This window comes from Poromitra crassiceps, assembly GCF_964638095.1.
Source record: "Poromitra crassiceps genome assembly, chromosome: 4".
Taxonomy (NCBI): Eukaryota; Metazoa; Chordata; class Actinopteri; order Beryciformes; family Melamphaidae; genus Poromitra; species Poromitra crassiceps.
Genome location: NC_139626.1, coordinates 76,442,460 through 76,468,959, shown reverse-complemented (window position 1 = coordinate 76,468,959; position 26,500 = coordinate 76,442,460). Strand labels below are relative to the sequence as shown.

The window sequence follows — 26,500 nt, the reverse complement described above, 5'->3', positions numbered from 1 at the left end:
TTTTTGGCATCAGTAAGACGTCAGACATCTAAACAATAGTTTTGAACAGTAATTTCCTCCATAACAGCAGGAAACACCCCTCTCCTTCAAACTCCTCCCTCCGTGTGTGTTCTTCTTGGCTGCAGCGGGCGTGTCACAAGCTCGTTGCTGCTGCTGCTGTAACCTCGCGTCACCAGGCTCACTGCTTTGCTGCTGCTGTGCCTGTCTGCCTGTCTGCCTGGCGGCCGCTGGGCAAGTCTGGATGGATGGGCTCGCTCGTTTCTTGGGGTTCTGAGAGCTTTGATGAAGCTTTTGCGATTCTGGTCTTATTTATGCTGCGTGTTTCAAAGTGTGTTCCACCCGTAATCTATTATGCAAATTTGCAAAACCCCACCGCCAGCTCCCAAGCGCGAAAGCGTTTTCGCCAATCCATTTTCATGAGAATGGCTACCTCACACTGCTTTTTGCTTGCCTTCCTCTAGAATGGAGAGCACTGTCGCCACTTAGTGGGTCGGTGGAATGGGTTGTACACGTTCGGTAGCTCCAATATTTTTATAGGAGACGTGGGGGGCATTGATCCACGTAGCACCGTCTCCACGTAGCACCGTCAAAATTTTTTTTTTTTTTTTTTTTGACGTCTCAACTCGTCATTGGCAGTCAACGTGTTAACATGTGTCTGGTCACCAGACACACCAGCCTCTGGTGTTTAAAGACTTGACAGAGTAGTCACTTTTTACACTACCTGAGCGTGAGCAACTGTAGTCATGACTCAATTTCCCCTCGGGGATCGATTAAGTTTTTCTGATTCTGATTCTGATTCTGATATGGTTTGGGACGGCCCTTAAAGGATGGCTTTACCGGTAATCAACCCACTTTGTATCATACATAATCTCTGCAATATAAGCACATGGGCAGTGCTTTACCTTCTCTCTCTGTTACCCTCACGGAGAAAAATGCTCCTGCTGCTGCCTGCAGGAACTCCGCCCCCACCAGCTGTAAGTCATTGAGGCTTGTTAAAGGCTCTCCATGCCATTCTCCGTGGATGTGCGCATACTTAAAACATTTAAATAAACAATAACAGCTGCCCTCGGAGCAGATTCTGCCTCTCCAGCAGAACTTCTGCAGCTCCGTTGTGACGCGTTCTAACGTGCCAGAGGAGGAAATGGGAGATCTCTGTGAGGGAGAGAGGGAGAAGGTAAACACTGCCCATGTGCTTATATTACCAAGATTATGAATGATACAAAGTGGGTTGATTATCGGTAAAGCCATCCTTTAATATGGCGACCCCTCCCCTGAATGAGCAAACGGAAGAGGAGTGGAGAGGAAGAGGAGAGGAGAGGAAGGGGAGTGGAGAGGAAGAGGAGTGGAGAGGAAGGGGAGTGGAGAGGAAGGGGAGTGGAGAGGAAGGGGAGAGGAGAGGAAGGGGAGTGGAGAGGAAGGGGAGTGGAGAGGAAGGGGTGTGGAGAGGAAGAGGAGTGGAGAGGAAGGGGAGTGGAGAGGAAGGGGAGTGGAGAGGAAGGGGAGTGGAGAGGAAGGGGAGAGGAGAGGAAGGGGAGTGGAGAGGAAGGGGCGTGGAGAGGAAGGGGAGTGGAGAGGAAGGGGAGAGGAGAGGAAGGGGAGTGGAGAGGAAGGGGAGTGGAGAGGAAGGGGAGTGGAGAGGAAGGGGAGTGGAGAGGAAGGGGAGTGGAGTGGAGAGGAAGGGGAGTGGAGAGGAAGGGGAGAGGAGAGGAAGGGGAGTGGAGAGGAAGGGGAGTGGAGAGGAAGGGGAGTGGAGAGGAAGAGGAGTGGAGAGGAAGGGGAGAGGAGAGGAAGGGGAGTGGAGAGGAAGGGGAGTGGAGAGGAAGGGGAGAGGAGAGGAAGGGGAGTGGAGAGGAGAGGAAGGGGAGTGGAGAGGAGAGGAAGGGGAGTGGAGAGGAAGGGGAGTGGAGAGGAGAGGAAGGGGAGTGGAGAGGAAGGGGAGTGGAGAGGAAGGGGAGTGGAGAGGAAGGGGAGTGGAGAGGAAGGGAGTGGAGAGGAAGGGGAGAGGAGAGGAAGGGGAGTGGAGAGGAAGGGGAGAGGAGAGGAAGGGGAGTGGAGAGGAAGGGGAGAGGAGAGGAAGGGGTGTGGAGAGGAAGGGGAGAGGAGAGGAAGGGGAGTGGAGAGGAAGGGGAGTGGAGAGGAAGGGGAGAGGAGAGGAAGGGGTGTGGAGAGGAAGGGGAGAGGAGAGGAAGGGGAGTGGAGAGGAAGGGGAGAGGAGAGGAAGGGGTGTGGAGAGGAAGGGGAGAGGAGAGGAAGGGGAGTGGAGAGGAAGGGGAGTGGAGAGGAAGGGGAGTGGAGAGGGCCAGTCGTAGTCCTATTCTTGTTCCTTGTTCTATTCCCGTTCCAATTGCCATTATTATTCTATCAGATGTCTGGGCAGATAAATGAAGGATTTCACTTTTCCTGCTCACAGAATTCAACATCAGGTTTCAGAGTTTTAGTCCCGAAATGTCAGAAAAACGTTTCACAAATGCTCATGTTTGTTTTCATTTTGACATTAAAATGATCACATCTAAAGGTCTTGAATATATGATGTAAATCTAGTGTCGCAGCACCCTGAGTGCAGAGCTGTGACCCTGCATACGATCCGTTTGTTCCAATCTCCTTCACCTCAGCTGTCTGAATTATTTACTAGCTAACTGCGAGCGTGTGTGTGTGTGTGTGTGTGTGTGTGCGGCACGTGCGTGTGTGCACACGTGCGTGCGTGCGTGCGCGTCTGTGTGATCTATAATGTAAGACTTGGCCTCGGAGCACTTAGTGATATTTGCTAACGTGGAGGAAACGCTGCCGGCGCGTGTGTGTGTGGGGGGGGGCGTGTGTGTGTGTGTGTATGGGTGTGTGTGTGGGGGGGGGGGGGTGTGTGTGTGCGTGGGGGGGGGGCATGTGGAGCTGCAGCTGAGTGATGTGACATTTCTGCTGTCACCTGTATGGAGAGTCAAAGTGGAAGTGGTCACTTCCTGCCTCACCATGCGCACCAAGGTCTTAAAGTCCCTGGAAACCAAAATCCACAAAAACCTTCTAACTATTAAATGTAGGGTCTTATGTGAGTAATTGTGTGCCTCAGAAAGTAAGTTGACATTACTTTCAACCCAAACCCCCAAAATCGACACTTTCTGGATTTCCATTTCCTCATTGAAGAGAGCGGTGCGTGCGGTGCTAAAATGCATGATCTTATCACGTCATAAGATTTAATTGAATCACACACGCGCGCGCACGCACACACTGACACACACAGTAGCACTGTGCACTCGCAGCGCAGAGATCTCTTCCTCTCTGTAAACCCTCTCTGTCTGTGCTATGCGTCGAGCAACGCGCGAACACACACACACACTCCATCTCTCTTTCCTTCTCTCTCTCTCTCTCTCTCTCCGTTAACGGAGAGAGAGAGAGACAATACTATTTACATGTCTGATGTCAATACAGTTCAAAATAAAAGAATTGAGAGCGAGTTCTGCCTGAGATTGTGTCCTTTACAAAAATGCCTTTTTCTCCTATTTCCCTTCTCAGAGACCTTTTTGGTGAAAACAGGGTGTATATAAATGGCTATAAGTAGAGTACAGAACATGCTAAAAGCTCACTTTTTTTCTGGTGAACCCAGAGACGTACATCTTCATTTTGAGGTATTGCAAATCACTTTGGTGCTAATAGATAATTTACTGTGGGTCTTTAATGATGACCAACAATTATGAAAATCTTTGGCCTGAGCTAAATATTGGCAGTCCTAAACTGGCCATGAATGAGTTAACGGCTGTCCAGTTGCCCTTGGCAACCATAAAAATAAATTTGGCCTGTGGTTGCCTCAGTGGCAACCACATTTTAACATATAAACAATAGCGACAGCAAACAGCAAAATGTGCACCCCAAAATAAACATGTTTCTAATATTCCTAAAACCCTAAATCGATATTAATAAGATGACATCACACACAGACTCTCTCTCTCTCATCTCCCCAATGCAGCCCTGCGACTCCACAGTCGCTAGGCATCAGCTTTTGGTTGCCGAAACTGGTCTTGAGTTTAATGTAGCCTAAATCCAAATATAACAAATATGACGGTTATTTCTGTTATACAATAGCTAAGTACACTGTGTATTGAGATAAGTAACTAACTTTACCTCTCTTGTTTAGCACATATTAACATATTGTCTTAATAAGGGAGAGTAATAAACATTTCAACTGTGTCCATACACCAATAAAGCCATACAGAATTAGGCTACTAATATTAGCACACAATAATCAACATTAGCCTACATTAGCCTGACCAGCACTGATAATAACGTAAGGTAACTTCATCTGAAAAGTAGGATACTTAAACCGTCAGTCAATTGAGCAAGACGTCGGCAAGTAGGCTATGCTAAACAAACAAACAGAATGAGGTAGAATTATTCACAACAGAAATATCACAGCTACATGTAGGTCCTCACGCAAACTTCAGGGTTATAGACAGTCCATGTTATTGTCTCTGGACAGCGTTTCACCACATACAAGCATGCAACATCTGCTGCTCGTTAAAGATCGTTAACTAGCTGCGGAGTCGGAGTTGCTCTTAACTCATTCAGGGCCAGTTTAGGACTGCCAATATTTAGCACAGGCCAAAGATTTTCATAATTGTTGGTCATCTTTCAAGACCCACAGTAAATTATCTATTAGCACCAGAGTGATTTGCAATACCTCAAAATGAAGATGTACGTCTCTGGGTTCACCAGGAAAAAAAAAGTGAGCTTTTAGCATGTTCTGTACTCTACTTATAGCCATTTATATACACCCTGTTTTCCCCCAAAAGGTCTCGCTGAGAAAATAAACAGGAGAAAAGGCAATTTTTGTAAAAGGGCACAATCTCAGGCAGAACTCACTCTCAATTCTTTTATTTTGAACTGTATTGACATCAGACATGTAAATATTATTCGTTAGGACACAAATGACAAAAAAAAAAAATATATATATATATATATACACATGAAGTGCTTTTTTTTTACATTCAACAATACAGTTTACTCGGTGTGAGTGAGTGTGCAGACAGACAGACAGACAGACAGACAGACAGACACACACACACACACACACACGATCCCCCTTTTAGATTTCTAACCCCACATAGGATAAGCAATAACCACGCCCTGTGGCGCTGGGATTGGCCAGGAGCAACACTGGAGGGCACGCAGCCCAGCGATTTCATGAACCAACTGAATAGCTCTTGAGAAAGGACAGCGGGCTGCTGTGACTGCCGCTTCTGCCTTGTGTGTTTATTTTGTTTTGTTCTGGTCCACCAGTCCTCGTCCATGTCTCCCTGTCATATCCTCCCTGCTATCTGATCGTTCCCGTTTTCCCCTCGGCTATTCAACACGTCCTCACCGCCCTCGCAAACTGATCGATCATTTCCTCATTCCTCCGATGATCAAACACATCTCTTGATTACTTTCTCCCGTTTTCTCCCGGCTGGCACAGAGGAAGGCGACTCCAGCTCGTGCAGCGCGCCGAGGCGCGTTTCAATGGCGTTTCTCCTGTCTGCACAAGGAAGCGTTACCCATTTTCTGCTTTTCCTCTTGCTCAATTTCAAAACAACAGCTGCGGTATGTGTTTGATCGCGTGTTGTCGGCTACCCTTTGAGGATAGGGACCAGATGACATGTCAGAGGCTGGGAAAGTGTTTGCTGCACGCGCTGCTCTAATAAAACCAAAAACACGTCAAACACGTCTTTGGCGTGGATGGCTATTTCTGATAACACGTCAAAGACGTATTTGGCGGTGAATGAGTTAATCAAGCAGGGCTGCGTCAGGGAGATGAGAGAGGGAGAGAGAGGGTCCGTGTGTGATGTCACCTTATCAACTGGGCAGCTGTTAATGTCGAGCCCTGTGTCAAACTGGTTGGTGTAGCTAGCGTGAAATACCTCCAAATAGGTGATCCGTTGGCTTGCTCCATGCTGTTAGCTGCTGCTGCCTAGCCTACATCAGCTTGTTTGGAAACAGTCTACCAGGCGTGCTGAGCATGTTGCTAGCATATGACGTCACACGCTGCACACATAGAATTAGAGTGAATAGAATGGCCCCTATGGATCGGTCTATGGATCGGGCCATTTGCCACCGATACCCAATCTAGAATTTTGTGCTATATCGGGGCCGATACCTGATACCAGTATCGGATCTGCGCATCCCTACAACCAAACAATGGAGTCTCTCTGGATAAGAAAATGAAATCACGCTATTCACCGCACTTCCCCTCCCCCTCCCCCCCTGAACAGGTGCCCCCCGAAACCCCTCCTCCCGAACCAGAGGAGGCACTAGTGCAACGACCAGAACTCATACGCCACCGGCTTCCCACCCTCAGACACGGCCAATTGTGTCTGTACCGCTGCCAGGAATTGAACCCGGGTCTCCGCGGTGGTAGGAGAGTGATTGTACCTCGACACGACCCAGACGCCCCCAAATCAAATGAACTTTTCTTTCCAGCTCAGCTTAAACACAAACTGTTCGGAAACATCTCAGCAGAGTTGAAGGAAAAACAGAAGACAGTAAAAGCAGCTGATCTCAGAGCAGCCGATCAGCTCAGAGGAGGTAGTCTCTTAGAACAGACGAGTTGGCTTCCGCAATTTTCAAATGTTTCCGCCGTACCGTCTGTAATTCGTGGGGGAGAATCATGCACCAACCGGAATGGGAAGCAGAAAGGCGGGTCTTCCGCTCATTAGTCCAATCAGAATTTTTTTCCGTGGATAAAAGTGTCGTGATTGGTCGGATTTTGTCGAAATTCCTTCCAGTCTGAACGTTTTTTTCCCAACTTCCTTGTGCATGTTCTGGGGGTGTAACGTACAGACTGTTTAGTCTGTTTTAAGAGACTACAGAGGAGGAGGCTGGTTAATAATGGACTTTATAAATGGCTTCTGCTGAGCCAGAACTCTGAGCGGCTGATCCGACCTGGAGGCTGCAGTCGACACACACACACGCACACACACACGCACACACACACACACACACACACACACACACACACACACACACACACACACACACACACACACACACACACACACACACACACACACACACACAGCTGAATGACTGAACGTGGTGTGTATGCATATTGTCATGTGTGTGCAGGCTGTAAACATGATGATGCTTCACGTCTATTTTTGGTACCAAACTCCTCCTTTTCCATTGTCCAATCAGTAGCCTTCTGAAGTCTGTGGAGGAGGAGCTAAACTAAAGTTAAGGCCTTCCCCTCCTCCCCTGGAGGTATAAAAGAAACTGGAGAAAGCGTGGAAGATGCATTCAACATTCATTCCAATCAAAGCTGCTCACCCAGCGCACATGCTGAAAATGTTCCCACTCCTACTTCCTGGATAGTCTTGCCCTAACCTTAACCAATCATCACTTCTCATGCTAAACCCATCCTCCCCGTGCTTAAACCCAACCCAATCAGAGACAGAGTTGGGCGGCTCGTACCGAGAAAAGATGTGGGATCCATAATAACACACAGCAGAACTAGAATCGTTACAACAGTCATCCTCACATTGGCGGCCATCTTGCTGTGAGCTTCTGTATAAAGAGACGCAGCAAGTCACTGAGCTGAGACGTTTTACACCAAGAGGCAAAGCAGCTTCTCTGTCTCCTTGCTGCTATGGATTGATAACATGCTAATGCTGACTAGAAGAGCCGGTAACACTTTATAATAATGTTCAGTTATAAGTCACTTATAAGCCTTTAGTTAATGATGAACTAATCATTTATGAAACATTAATATTTGTAGATGATTGATGAAGTAATTTGGATTACGACATGATCTGGAACTATAGGGGTGAGAATCTTTAGGAATCTCATTGATTTGATTTTTATTCTTGGGGTAACATTTTCAATTTAAAAGTGAATCTCAATTACATGTGATTAAAAAAAGCGGCCTGTGATACTGTACTTTTTAAGAGCATCGTGTGATGAACGTATTCAATGTAAATTGTGGAGTCTCGTCAGCCTACCCCCCAGCAGGTGAGAGCGGGAGGACGGCCAGCCACCACAGTGACATCAGAGCCCGGGGTTCCCGACAGAGACGCTGTCTAGGCCGCGTCATCAGTAATAGGTATTTCCCCAATTATCTGCTGAATCAGTGGGACCGCTAGCAGCCGCGCGCTGTCAGGCGCGGCTCGCGCGGCTGAGACAGATTCCACAATCAGCGCGCTTAGACACCACACTCAGGTCTGTGTGTTCACTGTGTGGCTGGCTCTCCTCGAGACGGGAGCTCTCCTTGCTGTCGGGCGGTAGGTACAATTCCCACTCCTCTCCTTGAGCACGTAATTGTAGTTGAGTAGAGTAGAGTAGAGTAGAGTAGAGAATCTTTATTTATCCCCCTTGGGGCAATTCATATGCAGCATAAAAAAATGTAATTTAAAAACATACAGACATGAAACAGTAAAAAGTAGGGATGTCTTAAAACATAGTACATTTAAAAGGACACGAAACCATGTAAATTAAAACAGAAAGGGGGCATGAAGTAGGCTACTATTGAATTCAACAATTCAGACAGCGAATAGCCTCAGGAACAAAATAATGGCTGTATCTGTTCCTGCAACAGTAGGGCATCCTATACCTGCGCCCAGAAGGAAGGAGGGAAAACTCAGGGTAAAGAGGGTGCTGTGGGTCACGCAGGACACCCTGAGCCTTCTTAACACATTCACTGCCAGCCGTTTTTTTTTTACTGTAGGTAGCTTCTGCCAGAGGGTTTTTTTGAGGATTCTGGCTCATCTTTCAACAGCCGAGGATTATTTTCTGTTAGGATTTTGTGAACACAAAATATCTCAAAAGAACTAATAGAATGTGTGCTTTCTCTGTCTAAAAGAGTTAGTTTGTAGAGTTAGTAGTTATGTAGGCATTAGCATTTGAATACAGCATGGTTTCAGCGTCTGAAAATTTAAGCTGAGATAAATGGCTTTTTGTGAAATTCGATAGAACAGTCACTTTAAATTTATTTTTGGCATCAGTAAGACGTCAGACATCTAAACAATAGTTTTGAACAGTAATTTCCTCCATAACAGCAGGAAACTCCCCTCTCCTTCAAACTCCTCCCTCCGTGTGTTCTTCTCCTCCCTCCGTGGAAGTGTGTTGCACCCATAATCTATTATGCAAATTTGCAATCCCCCACAGCCAGCTCCCAGCGCGAAATCGAAAGCGTTTTCGCCAAGCCATTTCCTTGAGAATGGCTTCCTCCCGCGGCTGTTTTTTCTTTGCTTTCTCTCGTCTGGAGAGCACTGTCGCCACTTAGCGGGTCGGTAAAATAGATTATACACATTCAATACCTCCAATATTTGTATAGGAGATGTAAAAAGGTTTGATCGACGTCCCACCGTCAAATCTTTTTTTTTTTTTTTTAAGACGAGATATCTCGTCAATGGCAGTCAACCGTTGGATTTTTTAAGACGAGATATCTCGTCAATGGCAGTGAACGTGTTAAGAACCCTCCTCTTATATAGAAGACAGAGGTCATTCAAGTTACAGCCAGTGATTTTGGAGCTCGTCCTGACAATTTTCTTTAGCATGTTCTTGTTTGTCAAGTTTATGTTCCCAAACCAAGAAATAAATGCAAAGGTGAGGACTGACTCAATACAAGAAGAATAGAACATTTTCAAAAGTGACTTGTCAACGTTAAAACTTCTTAGCTTCCTTAAAAAGAACAAGCGCTGATGGCTTTTCTTTAGAATTGCCTTCACATTAGGCTCAAAACTCAGTTTGTCGTCCAGAATTGTCCCCAGATATTTGTACTGGCTGACCACTTCTACCTGTTTCCCGTTTATAAGGGTAGGTGATGGGGGGATGGGAGCCTGTCTGCGAAAGTCGATTGACATTTCTTTTGTTTTTGACACATTAAGTTTAAGAAAGGACTTTTCACACCACTGTAAAAAATCATCCACAATTGTGCCATGACCAGTCTCATCATTTTTGAGAAGACTCACTATCACAGAGTAATCTGCAAATTTGAAGATCTGTCTTAACCCATGATGGCTCACACAACCATTGGTGTACAAGATGAACAACAGGGCAGAAAGAACGCACCCTTGTGGTGAACCAGTAGAAGACATAAGAACACTAGAAAGAAAGCCATTTACTCGCACCCTCTGAGAGTGGTCTGTTAAAAAGCTTATCAGCCAGCTTACAATGTTAAAATCCAGATCAAAGTCGCTCATAAGTCTATGTGCGAGGACGTGGGGCTGTATGCAGTTAAATGCAGAGGAAAAATCAATAAAAAGCAACTTAACATGGTTTTTGCTCTCTTCTAAATGTTTTACAATGGTATTGAGGAGGGAGGTGGTGGCATCCTCCACCCCCCTCTCTGCTCTATAAGCAAACTGTAAGGGCTCAAGTTTGTCCTTGGTCTTTATGAGGATCTCATTTCTAACAATCCTCTCGAAAGCCTTCATGGTCAAAGAGGTGAGGGCCACAGGACGGTAATCATTTAGTAGTTTGGGGGTCCTAACTTTGGCCACTGGCACTATAATAGAGTCTTTCCATATTTTAGGAACCTCTCTCTGAAGAAGTGAACACTGGAAAATAAAAGAAAGAATGCCACACAATTGGCTGGCACAGTTTTTGAGTATCCTGCTCCCAATGCCATCAGGACCAGGACTTGTTCTCACCTTAGTGCGCATGAGAGATTTCAGGACTTTATTCTCATCAATAACAATAGTACTCTCAGGGGCTCTTGTATCATCCCTGAAAGCTAGATGTTCATTTTTAAAATCATGCTCATCAAAACGTAAATAAAAACTATTCAATTCATCAGCCAGCACTGCATCAGGTTTGTCAGAGAAAATAGATTTCTTCCCTTTTCTCTCCATCCCCACCATTGACTTGATCCCCTCCCATGCAAAACGGGAGTTACCCTTCCCAAGTTCCTTCTCCACCTTGTCTTTGTATTTCAGCTTAACTTTCCTTATTTCCTTTTTCACATTTTTAGCTGCTTCAGCTTTTTGGTTGGCATCCCCCCTGTAAAAAGAGATATTTTTCATGTTTAAAACTGATTTGACAGATTTAGTTATCCAAGGCTTTTTGTTGGGGAAAACTTTACATAATTTGTGAGGGATAACATTATCTTCACAGAAGGTCATGTAAGCAGTGACAGTCTCAGTCAATTCATCTAGGTCACTGCAGGCATCCTTAAAGACCTCCCAGTCAGTGCAGTCGAAGCAGCCCTGGAGGGCCATAGTGGAAGCCTCAGTCCAAAGTGGGACCTTCCTTAGCTCTGTTTTCCCCCTCTTCAGAGCTGTTCTATAGGTTGGAGCGAGGAAAACCACATTATGGTCCGAGGTGCCAAGAGGAGCCTTAGAAATAGACGTGTAGGCTCCTTTAATAGAGCCATAACATAAGTCCAACACCTTGTTGTGCCTCGTTGGGCAGGCGACATATTGATGAAAATTACACAGGGACTTTTTTAGTCTACAATGATTAAAATCACCCATGATCAGATTGGGTGCATCTGGGGCAATAGACTGCAGTCGATGTGTCACCTCTTCTATAATGTCTGCAGCTGCATCTGCGTTTGCTTTGGGGTGGATATAAACAACAGACACAAACAGCTGAGGAAACTCACAAGGTAAATAAAAAGGTCTAAGAGAGACAGAGAGCAGTTCAATGTCCTGGGTGCAGATAGATTCTCGTACCACAGCGATCTTACACCACCTCTTGTTTATATATAAACACACCCCTCCACCCAGCGCTTTACCAGTCTTCTGTGCGTCACGATCCAGGTGCATTGGGGATCCAAACCCCTCGATCTCCAGATCTGAATCCAAATCGTGATCTTTCAGCCATGTCTCAGAGATAGCGAGAATGCAGGCATTCCTGTAGTCTGACAGAAATTTTACATTTGCTTGCAGCTCGTCCGTCTTATGGCGAAGTGACCAGGATAATAGATGGGAGAGGAATGCGCCGAAGTTGTTGTCTCCGTAGTCTTTGGCGGACACCTCCTTTCCTCCCTCTCTTCCGTAACTTCCCTCTTTTCCAAGGGGGCTTAGTCCTCCTGATTTCAGAAAGATCCACAGAATGATAATTCTGTCGTTGTGTGATGTTACCTGACCTGACCTGATCTCCTCTCGTCCGCAGGCAATGTACTGGAGCGCTTGAACTACGGAATGCCTAAATGCAACGTTATGTGGAAAACTCATCTGCTTTGACTCACATGTTATGTGAACCCCACCTGCCTTGATTGAAGCCTTAAATCAACAGCCCCGATAAGGGAAGAACCTAAGTTGGACCGTGAATAAAACAACGCTATTTGCGTTTAAACCAAAACCCCCCTGTTTTTTGTGTCTTGGCTTGGGTCAGAGTCCACAAAATACAAAACGACACAAACACAAAAGTGCAAGTTAGTTCAAAGTTCCCCCCCTCAAAGTTCAAGAGGACATGAAACATTTGATCATGTGACTCTAGTTCATTTGCATTCCACCTCAGACAAGACAAGACGCTGCTTTCAAGTCTGACATTTAGCTAGATTGAACAACAGCTTTTGCCAACTAGGGCGCTGCTTGATGATGTCACGAGGGTGACTGACTGTACACACCTCACCTGTCAATCAAACAGTGTGGGGGCGGAGCCACACGTCACCATGTGGAACCACGGTCGTTATTGGGCTGTTTAGATTGCATGCCTTGCAGCATGATGTCACCGTCTTGGGTCGCGGATTTAAAACAACTTTTTGGTGCCTTTTGTAAGTCTCTGGGAAGCCATTTTAAAGAATTCAGTTAAGACACATTCGCTTTGGCTTCAATTTTCACAAACAGAGCTATAAATGGTAAATGGTCTGCATTTATATAGCGCTTTGCTTTACAATCAGTAGGTAGTCTACATTCACCCATTCATACACCGATGGCGGCAGGCTGCCACGCAGGGTGCCTACACACCATCGGGAGCAATTTGGGGTTAAGTGTCTTGCCCAAGGACACAACGACAGCAGCTGGGAGGGAGCGGGGATCGAACCGCCAACCCTTGCGTCATTGGCCGACCCGCTCTACCTCCTGAGCTAAAGCCGCCCCGAGCTATACCTCCTTGTATGTGACACATTTATGTGTGATGAATATTTCACACTTTAGATTAGGGGATGCAGAAAGCCTTGTAAATGAATTGTAAATGATTTATAGATGGTTTATAACAGGTGAGGAACACTTATAGTTTGTCCTGCAGTGCTGTAAGTGCTGACCGCCTCTGCAGGCCTGCGGGTGCGTTTACTTTTTCCAATCCAATTTATGCTTCTTCCCGCCCTGCGCACCCCGGCTTCGTCATGCAGCGCTGCCCACTTCTATAGTTCTCCGAGCCGCACATCTCCAGGAAAACACACTCAACTTGGGGGAAAGAGTTCTCTTTGACCAGTGCCTGTCTGGCTGTAAAGAGAGGCGTTCAGGGTGCAGCGGGGTCGCCTCTGCTGTTTATGGTAGTTTGTTGTCAGGCGTGGCGGAGGACAGCATGAGGGGGGGGCGACCAATCAAATGAGTTTGGGCCGTGCTTTCATCTAAACTGGTTTGGGAAAAGTGTAGACATTTTATGTCATTTTATGTGACACTTTGGTCTTTGTTCGTTGTTTTTGTACTGTATGATTGTGGTAGGCCTATGCTATTCGTTTTTGACTTGTACAGCACTTTGTTTTCAACCTTGTTGTTTTTAAACGTACTTTATAAATAAAGTGGATTGGATTGGATAGACGCGGCCTGCGTAGGGGATAGACAGCTGTCTCCTCTCAGAGTTCATCCTTCCTGTACCTTCACAATGTTACAGACGCTTGTAAGAAGTGCAGGCTGTGTACTCAAAGCTCTGATCTTTTCATTCATCAGTCAATACGATTCTCTACACAAAGTGACTGTCGCCAAAAGTGGGATTTAAGGCTTCCTGCTTCTTGTTCCTTTGTAAAAATGCTGCCGGTAAAACGCCGGAAATGTAGCGAGTGACCGAGTGGCTTCGATCACTGTTCTAAATTCATCCGCTACCCAACCTGCACTGCTGTTTAATCAAACAGCAAAGCTAATAAAACGTTAGCTTTCCTGGCTCAGCTGAGCCAAAGGGTTCTTAACTCATTCACTGCCAATATCTGACTGGCATTTTTGGCACAGGCCAAGTATTTCCATAATGTTTGGTCATCTTTCAAGACCCACAGTAAATTCTGTACTAGGACTACAGTGATGTCCAATACCTCGAAATGAAGATCTAAGTCTCTACTTTCACCCCCAAAAAGAAAGTTAGCTTTTAGCATGTTCTGTACTCTACTTATAACCCTTTTTATACACCCCATGTTCACCAAAAAAAGCCTGTCTGGGAAGAGAAAAGGGAGAAAAAAGCATTTTTGTAAAAGGGCACAATCTCAGGCATAACTCACTCTCAATTATTTTATTTTGAACTGTATTGACATCAGACATGTAAATATTATTCGTTAGGACACAAATGACAAAAAAAAATAATATATATATATATATATATATACACACATGAAGTGCTTTTTTTTTTATACATTCAACAATACAGTTTACTCGGTGTGAGTGTGCAGACAGACAGACAGACAGACAGACAGACAGACACACCGACAGACAGACAGACAGACAGACAGACAGACAGACAGACACACACACACACACACACACACACACACACACACACACACACACACACACACACACACACACACGATCCCCCTTTTAGATTTCTAACCCAACATAGGATAAGCAATAACCACGCCCTGTGGCGCTGGGATTGGCCAGGAGCAACACTGGAGGGCGAGCAGCCCAGCGATTACATGAACCAACTGAATAGCTCTTGAGAAGGACAGCGGGCTGCTGTGAGTGCCTTCTGCCCGCTGCTGCCTAGCTGTTCCTGTGTTTATTTTGATTTGTTCTGGTACACCGTCCTCGTCCATGTCTCCCTGTCATATCTATGATCGTTCCCGTTTTCCCCTCGGCTATTCAACACGTCCTCACCGCCCTCGCAAACTGATCGATCATTTCCTCATTCCTCCGATGATCAAACACATCTCTTGATTACTTTCTCCCGTTTTCTCCTGGCTGGCACAGAGGAAGGCGACTCCAGCTCGGCGTTACAATGGCGTTTCTCCTGTCTGCACAAGGAAGCGTTACCCGCTCTCTGCTATTCCTCTTGCTCAATTTATAAAACAACAGCTGCGGTATGTGTTTGATCGCGTGCTGTCGGCTACCCTTTGAAGGCAGGGACCTGTGTCTGTGTGACAGGCTGGGCAAGTGTTTGCTGCAGGCGCTGCACCAATAAAAACAAAAACACGTCAAACACGTCCTTGGCGGGGAAGGCCATTGCTGATAACACGTCAAAGACGTCATTGGCGGTGAATGAGTTAATGAGCTGAGCGGACTTCCCTGCTGTATCCAAGGTTCGTCCTATTCACCTTATGTTCGGACGCGGGGGCTGGGCCAAATTCTTCCGGGTCGTGTTAACACTTCCGGCGGTCACGGCGCGCAATACAAAAGCGTCAGAAGAAGAGAGTTGTTTTTGTAGGGGACAGTGCAGGGGGTAAAACAAAGAACGTAGCCTACTACTTTGAGCTCGGTACACAGCAAGCAAGCGGAGTATCCACTGTTAGCCAGGTCAGATAACGTTATCGTCGACAATGACGAGCACTTTCTTGTAAAACATACCTGGACTCCAATAAAGAAAACTTCAGATGGTTTTCTCTCCTCCGAGCGCAGCTCAAGCCATTTACATCTATAAGACCCGCAGACGTAAACGTAATTCCCTGGAATGCGAGAATTAACGAGCCAGTTACATGGCGTTGCATTCTTAGACATTGCCGTTTGCTTTTATTTGGTATGTTACATACAATTGGCTAAATTATTAGTTCATTCAAAGTTAGATGATATTGGAGCAGCCGGCCTTTTTATTTATTTTTGCCGGAAGTCGTCACACGACCACACAACCGGGTCAAATGGGCGTGGCTACATAAGGTGAATAGAGAGGCAAAGTGAACGTCACTTCCTGCTTTTCTCCCTCTATCAGCGTGTGAAAAAATATGAATCGTTTGAATCGTGAACGGAGTGATATGCTAACTTTTTGATCCCGTTTGAATTGTGCTATGGGAGTAACACATGTTTGTCAAGGTAAAAGATCAGTCGAGAATGTCGCAGTTTGTGGTAAAACTGTGGCACTATAAGTTATTAATCAGAAAGATGACGCACAACCAGTCGCGTAAGTGACGTCTCTCCCGCCAGTCCATTGTTGTTGATGGTGTGACGTATAATGTGCGACACGAGAGATGTAGTTGATTGACAAAACTAAACCTTACAGTTTCAGTTTCAGGACAAACTACGACTTTCTTGACATGCATAGTTCTCTTTTAAATTGACAGAAATTAACATGTGTACCCCGTGGCACAAATCAAACAGGATAAAAAAAGTAACATATCTCTCCATTAACCATTCATATTTTTTCACACGCTGGTTTAGGGAGAAAAGCAGGAAGTGACGTTCACTTTGGCTCTCTATTTACTGGAACAGCAAACGTTTCCATTGCATGAGAAGCTGACGGTATGGTAATGATTGTTCCAGGTTTTAGTCTGTTTCCCAGGTGTTGCTAGGTAAACGGAGTTATGGCTTCTGAGAAATGTTGGATTTTGATTGCAAAACTTGAACCAAGAAAATTGCAAATGCTTTTATTTTATATTGTTGGTAAATGACCGTGGTATAAGCCGGAAAATCAACTCCTAGGTGTGCGTTAGACAGTGGCGTGCCGTCCATTAGGCGAACAAGGCAAATGCTAGGGGCGCTTGAGCCGTTTTTTTTTTTTTACAAATACTTTTTCATGATAATAGGCCTACTATTATTTTACAATAGTAGACAAAAAATAAGCACAACAACGTCTTAAGTCTTTAAATAATAGTGAAATCATTTTTCTAATTCTGGCTTTCTGGCTGCCTGGGCTGCAGCACTTTCACCATGGTGCCTAATCCATACCACCCCACCCCGTGCGCGGCCGCGCCCCCTTCTACCTGCTCGGAGCTTTTTCCCAGAGTGGGGGAAGGGAGCTGGAAGGTGGGTGCTGAGGGTGCTGCAGCACCCCCTGGTGGCAAGAAATGGGATTTTCGAAATTGTTGGATTTGGCTGTCTTGTGTTTATACCACCACCAACAAGATGCATTAAAAAACAGTTTGTGCTTCCCAGCTCTAATCTTATTCCATACGCTCTCTCTTCAAAAGTGTTTGATTTTCATCATAATCTGGTTTTCCATAATAATAATAATAAGTTCAGTGTTTATGCCTGTGTTGCTGTCTGTTGTAGTGTAAAACGACTAAAGGGAGAGCAGGTGCTTACATGAAAGTGAGTGAGAAAAGGAGAAGATACTGAATAATGACATCACAACAGTATAATCCTAATGTTAATTTAAAATTAAATATTCTTCTAAATATGGATGAAAGTCCAAAAAACGTCAAATTTTCTTCGCGCTGCCCTCGCGGGTAGCACCGAGAGTCCCTTCCTTACAGCACCCGCCACCTAAAAGTACTTCCAGTGCCACTGGGAAGGCCGATTCTGAGCCTGCATTGCAGTGGTGGAATTAGCTGCGATATAATTTTTATTATATTTTCTTTGGGGGAGGGGGGAGGCGGGGGCACCAGCAAAAATCTTGCCTAGGGCACCAACTTGGTCAGGCACGCCACTGGCGTTAGAATTTAATGCGTTTCGCGGAGGCAACCACCGGAGGCAACGCACACCTAGGAGTTGATTATTCCCTGCATAAACAACAGTCTAAGTTGTGTGGTTGTTTGTGTCAGGGGACATGAGGCACATGAAGCTCACCTGGAGGACGATGGAGACCAGGAGGGTGAAGATGAGGATGATGATGGTCATGTGGAGGAAGGAGGCGGTGTCCAATCAGGGGCTGGGAATGCTGCGGATCACCATGACGACATCCATGATGAAATGCAACAGTGAGTCTTATGAAAGCATTAAAGGCAGTGTTGTCTTAAATCAAAAATATATTTTTCCACTCACCTGTAGTGCTATTTATCCATCTAGAATGGTTTTGCTGTGAGCTGCTGAATTTTGGAAATATCGTCCGTAGAGAGGTCTGCCTTCTCTCCAATAAAATGAAACAGGATGGCACTCGGCTTGTGGTGCTCAAATCGGCAAAAACAAACAAACTCAACAGCAGTGTCTCTCCAGAAATCATGACCCAGTTACTCAAGATCTGTGGTTCTCAAGTGCTGGGTCACGGATATGTGCATGAAAAAAAGTTCTTCAAGGAGCCTGCAGCGGGCTCAAGGAATCCATCAGTACCAACCTTGTCATGCTGCTCGTTGGGAAGGGGGCTAAATAACAACAAAGTTAGGCTAAATTTTGGTCAGGGAATAACACGCATGGCCATTTTCGGTTTCAAATATATATATTTTTTTCAGCCAGAGAATCTGATACATATAATGCAGTACATATCAATTCTCATTTTCATTTATATGAAGAGAGTATAACATTATATTTATCTATTTGCATGGCCATTTTCAAAGGGGTCCCTTGACCTCTCACCTCAGGATGACTGAACGAGAATGGGTTATGTTATGGGTACTTACTTACAAGAGAAAAGTTAAAAAGACGCACATCCAGCTTGAATCCGGCAGGTGCAGAGCTGGAGAGAGGCTGGAACAGTGAATAAATAAAACAGCTCGCACACTGAATGGGCTCCGGTGAAAATATGTATTGCACCGTTTACTGGTTACGTTTCGAGCAGACTGCTCTTCATCAGACCCCGCTGTCCCCTATCTCTCTCCTGTAGTCCTGCAGGCAGGGCAGACGTATCTCCGCAACCGTAACTCGTAGAGACTCATGGCGTTGGATTCGGGGTGAAAAAATACATATAATCCTTTATAGGCATCGCGATCTGACCTCCCGTTTGCCAGAAAATTTCAACTTTTCTCTGATTGGAGAGTGGGAGGTCGGCGCCAATTTTAATTGGAGATTTTTATTGGAGAGAGATTGGCTGACAGCTGTTGTAATGGATGGGCCAGTTGACGTCAGCAACAATATCAAACTTTGATGTTGTTACGCAGACCAAGCGGTTCAGACAAGGAGCTGGTTAGGAAGCTTCTTCGTTAGGAAGCAAGGAAGGAGGAAGCTACCTTGAACCTCTCTTCTCTCCTCTGCTCTCTCTCTCAGTCCAAAGGATTCCACTCTGCGAGCCAAAGGTCATCCTGAGGTACGTTCTTTAACCTTTATTTATCTCCTCTACATCTCTCTGTCATGTGCGATGTTTGTCTCAAAGAGTATAGAAGCCAAGAGTCGACACCCCGATGCTTTTTGACAACAGCGCTTCCACCATTTTTGCCTGAAAAGCGTCTATTTGAGCCAATGGGACAACATGAGAACGCTCAACAGAAGGTATGTGTTTAATGTATGTGTTTAATGTACATACAAAGAACTGCCGCGATCAGGCTTTTGAAACATGCATTTAAAAAAAAAAGTGATGTGTGTCTTCCTGGAACTAGAGGTTCCTCCTGACTCACTTCCTCAAATTAAACAAATGAAGGCTGAGTTGGCGCACTGTGCAGCAGATGAGTCACGCTGGAATGCCGGGGGCTTTCTGGAGCTCAACAAGCGAGTGACAGTCCCTGCCTGGACTGGCAAATGCCGAATGAAACAATGCATGCAACGTCTCAGACCCCCTTCACACCAACATGAGCAATGAGCCCTGTCAAGCCCTGCGCTGCTGCTGCAGCTTGGTTGGTTGGTTGAAAATCTGTCCATTGTGAACGTACAGATAAGCTGTTTCTAAACATGCAGTGGACTCCTGATCATAACCAGACCTTACTCCAATGGGCTGCATGTTTAGCATCAATTCTCCATTGTGGGCGCGCTCTCGTGACCATGGATCATAGTCCACACCAGCCCCCTAGTACACCTAACCCTAACCCAGCCCCTAGTACACCTAACCCTAACCCAGCCCCTAGTACACCTAACCCTAACCCAGCCCCTAGTGCACCTAACCCTAACCCAGCCCCTAGTAGAAGGTCCACATCTCTGGTCGAGAGGCTTTAGCAGGTCGCAGCTCATGCTCCGGTGCCGTGGAGGGGGCAGGCGGGAGGGGGCGTTGATGACATGCTAAGCGAGCACATACTGTACAAAGCATTAAATGTCCCCGTGCTATTTAATAATTTCATGGACGGGTGTAGTTAAGTGGCTGGATTATTTGGAAGAGAGACAAATTGGTGAGTAAACAAGTAGCCTCAAAGTTGAATTGGTTCTTTTCCTCCATTTGCCAGTTTGAAACAAGGAGACAACAACTTTAACAAGGAGATGATACTGCGTATTAGGCTATTTGGTGATAAGTGCCCGTTATTAACGTTCACGTATATTAAGTAATCATTCACGCATTTCAATGAATTAAACAAGCAAACTCACAAACAGCGTTTAGTCGGCTATTCGCTTTGATCATCAGCCTGACGCAGCGGTGCCAGGTGGGAGATCAGATGAGAGAAGCTGCTCACACACTGTTGTGTTATTGCCCAATGCCCACACACGTTTTAAGCAGTTTCTCATCAAGGCAATGTCGAGGAATGGACATGCGAAAATGGCGCTTCCATTCCACGTCGTCAAAGTTCTTCAGTGCATCTTCCCAGAATAATTGTCCACCTGGCCTCCCTCGCTTCCACATTGCTCTCTCACGCTGGAGCGCATGTAACGCACACAGTGAAAAAATATTTATCCCGTGGGATGTTTGTGCACCATGTGTAGCTGCTTCGTAATACGTGTAAGCAGATACAAAGTTCCTATCTGCTTACACTTATAATCCCCTTTCCAGTTTCTTCATAGTTTATCTGCATTGCCGAGTACATGTGAGGAAATATTGCATAACCAATAACAACCCAGCCTAGGCAGTGTTACAGATCTGAGCACAGCAGTGTGTTGTTTGTTTCTGTCTCCTCTCATCAGCAGGATGAGACCCTGCCCCCTCATGCTGATCACCATGGTGACCAGGACCAGGGTACCATAAAGCGTTGCCCTCTGCCGGGAAGCCCTGCCCGCTCCGCCACTCAGGGCCCACCCCGCCCGCCTCTCCCTAAACTGCCCCTCCACAAGCTCACCAGCCTGGGTAGGTTCTACAGTACGCCCCTCCACAAGCTCACCAACCTGGGTAGGTTCTACAGTATGCCCCTCCACAAGCTCACCAGCCTGGGTAGGTTCTACAGTATGCCCCTCCACAAGCTCACCAGCCTGGGTAGGTTCTACAATATGCCCCTCCACAAGCTCACCAGCCTGGGTAGGTTCTACAGTATGCCCCTCCACAAGCTCACCAGCCTGGGTAGGTTCTACAGTACGCCCCTCCACAAGCTCACCAGCCTGGGTAGGTTCTACACTATGCCCCTCCACAAGCTCACCAGCCTGGGTAGGTTCTACAGTATGCCCCTCCACAAGCTCACCAGCCTGGGTAGGTTCTACAATATGCCCCTCCACAAGCTCACCAGCCTGGGTAGGTTCTACAGTATGCCCCTCCACAAGCTCACCAGCCTGGGTAGGTTCTACAGTACGCCCCTCCACAAGCTCACCAGCCTGGGTAGGTTCTACAGTACTTCCACAAGCTCACCAGCCTGGGTATGTTCTACAGTACGCCCCTCCACAAGCTCACCAGCCTGTGTAGGTTCTACAGTACGGGTATTCAACTACTTTGGAATTGGGGCCTGTAGCACCCAATAATGCAAGGGTCTCAACCCTTATTGGCCAACCCACTTTGACATCACAAAAATAGGGACCCCAGACATTCAAATGTTTTGCTAAAATTAATTATATTTGTATTGCTATTTAATAGCTACTCTATTCTGAGATTAACTCATTGAGTGCCAATGACGACAATCGTCGTCAATTCAAATAGTAACGTAGAGTGCCAATGACGACGATTGTCGTCAATTGCGTTTTTTGACGGTGGGACGTGGATCAAAGCCTGATGCATCTCCTGTGAAAGTATGGGGGATGTTGAATGTGTAAAAGCTATTTTACGGACCCATTAGGTGGCGACAGTGCTCTCCAGATTAGAGAAAGGTGAGGAAAAAAACAGAAGAAGCCGTGGGGACACGGAAACCGCATCGGTATGCATCGATATGCATGAAGCCAGTGGCGGACTGCATAATCGGGCACGTCGGGCAAATGCCCGGTGGCCTGGCCTGGCCTGGCCTGCCAAAAAAAAAAAATTTTTTTTTTTTTTTTTTTTTTTTTTTTTTTGCAGGCCAGGCCAGGCCACTCACTGAACAGCAGGCCAGGCGCCGCCTACTGGTTTACTAGTGGTTTTATTACTTTATTCAGGTTTAAAGTGGGTGCATCTCATTGTAAAATTGGACTTGGCCCAAATTGGGCTTCAAACGGCCCAAATTGGGCTTCAAACGGCCCAAATCGGGCTTCAAACAGCCCAAATCTGGCTTTAAACGACCCAAATCTGGCTTCAAACGGCCCAAATTGGGCTTCAAACGGCCCAAATTGGGCTTCAAACAGCCCAAATCTGGCTTTAAACGACCCAAATCTGGCTGCAAACGGCCCAAATTGGGCTTCAAACGCCCCAAATTGAGCTTCAAACGCCCCAAATTTTCCGCCGCCGCCCTTCGGACGCCGGCACGCGCGTCGGCCCGTATCGGCCTGGCCTGCTTGGTATCTAATGCCCGGCCTGAATTATGATCCCAGTCCGCCCCTGCATGAAGCATAACGTTAGCTGTGCCTGCAGCAGCCAATCTGCTGCCACAATTGAGCCCCTCCGTCTCCGCTGCGATAGCTCCTCCACATGATTAGTTGTGGAGTTGTTATTATTCTCAGTTGGAAGCACTGGGAGCGGGCGACAAAAACGGCGGAACGCTGTGAAAAAGCTGTGTTTTCAGTGCAGAGCAAACGCAGCAGAGAGCCACCAGAGCCACCAGAGACACACCCACGGAGGAGGGGTTTGCAGTTGAGGGGGGTGGGGCACGCAGGGCAGCATACAACACTGACCCAGACAGCAGGCTCGATGGACAGATTGGTTGGCAAACACAAGCTAGAATATCTGATGCCCACCAGCAGTAAATCAAGACCAGCAAGAAGGTGTAGGGTCTGCGCAGCAGGGGCCAGCGCTGCTGGTTGCAGCTAAAAAATATTATTTTGCCAAACAAAATTCCTTTGTTTTCGCTGTTTTATTGAAGGAAATTATTTTTGAGGTGTCACTACATCAGAAAATATTAGCTTCAGAGTCAGTGATGTGCTTGAAATGCTTCATTTCACAAAAGGCTGATTATCTCAGCTTCTAGTTTGAAACGTCTGTTTTTGCTGAAAACAACCTATCTTCTCCGGCTGATAACTAAAGAAGGGAAAATTATATCAATAAACTTTTTTTTGCTGATGATACAATAGACTCTCATCGTTCTTTGGGCGTGTTCGGTGTTAACATAGTAATATCACACAATATTCTGTGGGCCTCGAGAAATCACTGAAAACGCTCTGAAAGGGCTGGCACTGGGAGCATCCGTTTTCCAAAAGTGGCTGGCACTCAATGAGTTAAAGTCTTTAAACTCAGAATTCAGGCTTTATTATCTTCTGAGATTAAACTCAGAATTCTGAGAAAGAAAGTCATAATTCAGGGGTACTTGAGAGAAAGGGGGGAATGGAAATATGTAAGAATCATGCAGTTGCATGGCCCTGCGTTTCTGCCCATGTGCATATGGCTGCATGGTGCTCAAAGTCTGCCCTTTTTTACTCTCTTTATTGGGCTTTTCAAAGTTAGACATGCAGATAGCAAAATAAATTCACAATGCAGATATAAATAAAACACGGAAAAAATATATAGAACAGAAATAACAGATAAATAAAAAAGTTAGCAGTTATAATTTGCACTGTGATTTTTGCAAATTCAGTTCACATAGACAACACAAAAATGTATTAAGACCAGATTCATTAGAAAAAAGTGGAGAAGAGTTTGATAGGATGTCGAATAGGTCAATTTTATATTGTATTATTATTTGAACTAGGCTAGTTTGTGGGAGGGGTCAGTGTATTGTTATTGAAGTGATGTAAGAAGGGCTGTATGACATCTTTCATCAGGGCAGAGTAGAGCCTCTCTTCGATTCCAGCGTAATAATATCAGCCTCTCTCTCTCACACACACACACACACACACACACACACACACACACACACACACACACACACACACACACACACACACACACACTCTTTCTTTCTCTCTCTCTCTCACACACTCTTGCTCTCTCTCACACATTCTCTCTCTCTCTCCCGCTGTCTCTCTCTCTCTCCCGCTGTGTCTCTCTCTCTCTCTCTGTCTCTGTCTCTCTCTCCTGCTTTGTGTCTATAGGGAACTGCCCTGCCTCCTCGGAGCAGCAGTCTGCGCTGCCCTCTGGTGTTCAGAACAGGAAAGACAAGAAAGACCTTCCAGTAAGAGGGAACACAATACAATGTCTGTCTCTGTGCTAAACATATTGTTTGTCACTGGTAGCTCGGGTGGTTTGTTTTCAGCCACTGTACATACCAGAGGGGTTGAGTTAACCTCCCAAATTTACTGTACATGAGTACATTTACTGTACTCAAGGGCGTAACTTTGGTTCGAGAAGTCGGGGGGACACAATAACCCACAATAACCCCCCCCTTGGCTTTGAAAGTTTTTGAAAATAGACATAAATAGACACGGATCATTGAAAGTGCTTGCATTCATATATTTTATGCAAGAATATAAATAGTTTTTACTTAACGTTAGTAACTAGACTACGTTGCGCTGTCTGCATGTGTGTCTCCTGTCGTCTGGGCGTCCTTGTTTCATGCCCACCTGTCTCCAGGAAGAGATGACAAGCTGTACAGGGCTAACGTTAAGCTAACCTCCAGCTGTACAGGGCTAACGTTAAGCTAACCTCCAGCTGTACAGGGCTAATGTTAAAGGAACACTCTGCCCATTTTCAACCAGCTTTGTATCATTAGAACATCAGTAGTATATCAGAAAACTGTAAACGGTTTTGAAGTCTGTCATTTAATTTGACAGTTATTGAGTGTTAAAGTGTGGACCAGTGACATCACTGGTCCACACTAACTCAAATTAATAACTCATTAACTCAAATCAACTCTCAATAACTGTCAAACTAGATGAATGATGAATAGTTTGACAGTTATTGAGAGTTGATTTGAGTTAATGAGTTATTAATTTGAGTTAGTGTGGACCAGTGATGTCACTGGTCCACACTTAAACACTCAATAACTGTCAAATTAAATGACAGACTTCAAAACCGTTTACAGTTTTCTGATATACTACTGATGTTCTAATGATACAAAGCTGGTTGAAAATGGGCGGAGTGTTCCTTTAAGCTAACCTCCAGCTGTACCTGGTCAATTTAAACCTTCTCAGTGTTGTAGCAGTAAGTACCCTTGATCCGTGTCTCAAACTGTGCTGTGTTGGGTCCTTGAATTTGAAGTAATTGGGCCTGGAAGTCCTTGAAAAGTCCTTGAATTTGTGTGTGAACCCTGGAGAGAGAGAGACTTTGTACTGATGTCAATCTTCTTCCTTCACCAGATACCAATCAGCAACGGACTGCCCCCCACCCCCAAAGTCCATGTAAGACCCTGTGCGCACGCACGCACGCACGCACGCACACACACACGCACGCACGCACACACACACACACACACACACACACACACACACACACACACACACACACACACACACACAGTGGTCCTCATTTATCAAGCAACGCTTGGCATTTATCACTCTGCACATGAGCCCAGCACGATGAAACCTGACATGCAGGTAAAAGACAAGTCCAGGTGTGCCTAGAGGCAAGTCCAGGTGTGCCTTGGGAATTTGTGACAACCATACATTGTAAATATAGCCTATAACTATACAAAAAGTGCGTGTGTTGCTGCTTTGATGTAGTAATTTTACATTTCAAATCAATTCCTGAATTATTTTGTTAATAAATATTTCATGAGTAATATAGTTGTTTGTCAAATTGTATTTGGCATTAGTAAATAAAAAAACTTTTGGCGTGATAACACGTGTTATAGAGGCTGTTTTGCACAAATATAGGTGTGCCTTGAGATTGTGTCTTGCCCTTTGGTGTGCCTCAGGCGCAAAAAGTTTGAAAACCTATGTCTGCCTGTCTGAGGAGTAAGATGGCGCGGCTGTGTCCAGACGCCGTCGGGATCGCTCTGCTTAGACTGTGCATTCTTTATGTCTTTCTTTTCTCTCTAATCTGTCTTGTCGATCAAACCACTAGTCTGATCACATACGATTTCCAAACGCTTTTAGAGATCAGAGATCAATCAGGCCTACCTTTTATTCCTGTGTCGATCGAGACCAAACGGGCGTTTCCAGCTGAGATCCTCCGGGGCAACAAACAAGTAGGCCGCGGGACATACAGCGGGAGATGGGCCAAGAAACACAGTGGGAAACGAGGGGGGATCCGTAACAGACTGAGGAGCAAGGCAAACAGACCACCCTTGCCTAGTATTCTGCTCGCTAACGTCCAGTCCTTGGAAAACAAGTTGGATGATATCAGAGCAAGGATTGCTTTTCAGAGGGACATCAGA

The 26,500-nt window shown here is 45.8% G+C and overlaps 1 protein-coding gene across 1 annotated transcript in view; it reads left to right on the top strand.

Annotated features, from left to right (window-relative positions):
* LOC310775947 (mitogen-activated protein kinase kinase kinase kinase 3-like) overlaps window positions 1-26,500 on the top strand; it is a gene marked incomplete at both ends in the record, with an annotated part of 120,504 nt that overhangs the window by 39,019 nt on the left and 54,985 nt on the right. The window contains 5 exons of the mRNA XM_083636070.1: window positions 17,741-17,896; window positions 19,116-19,155; window positions 20,889-21,048; window positions 24,279-24,358; window positions 25,482-25,523. Of these exons, the coding sequence (XP_083492196.1) occupies window positions 17,741-17,896; window positions 19,116-19,155; window positions 20,889-21,048; window positions 24,279-24,358; window positions 25,482-25,523 (478 nt within the window). The remainder of the gene's footprint in view (window positions 1-17,740; window positions 17,897-19,115; window positions 19,156-20,888; window positions 21,049-24,278; window positions 24,359-25,481; window positions 25,524-26,500) is intronic.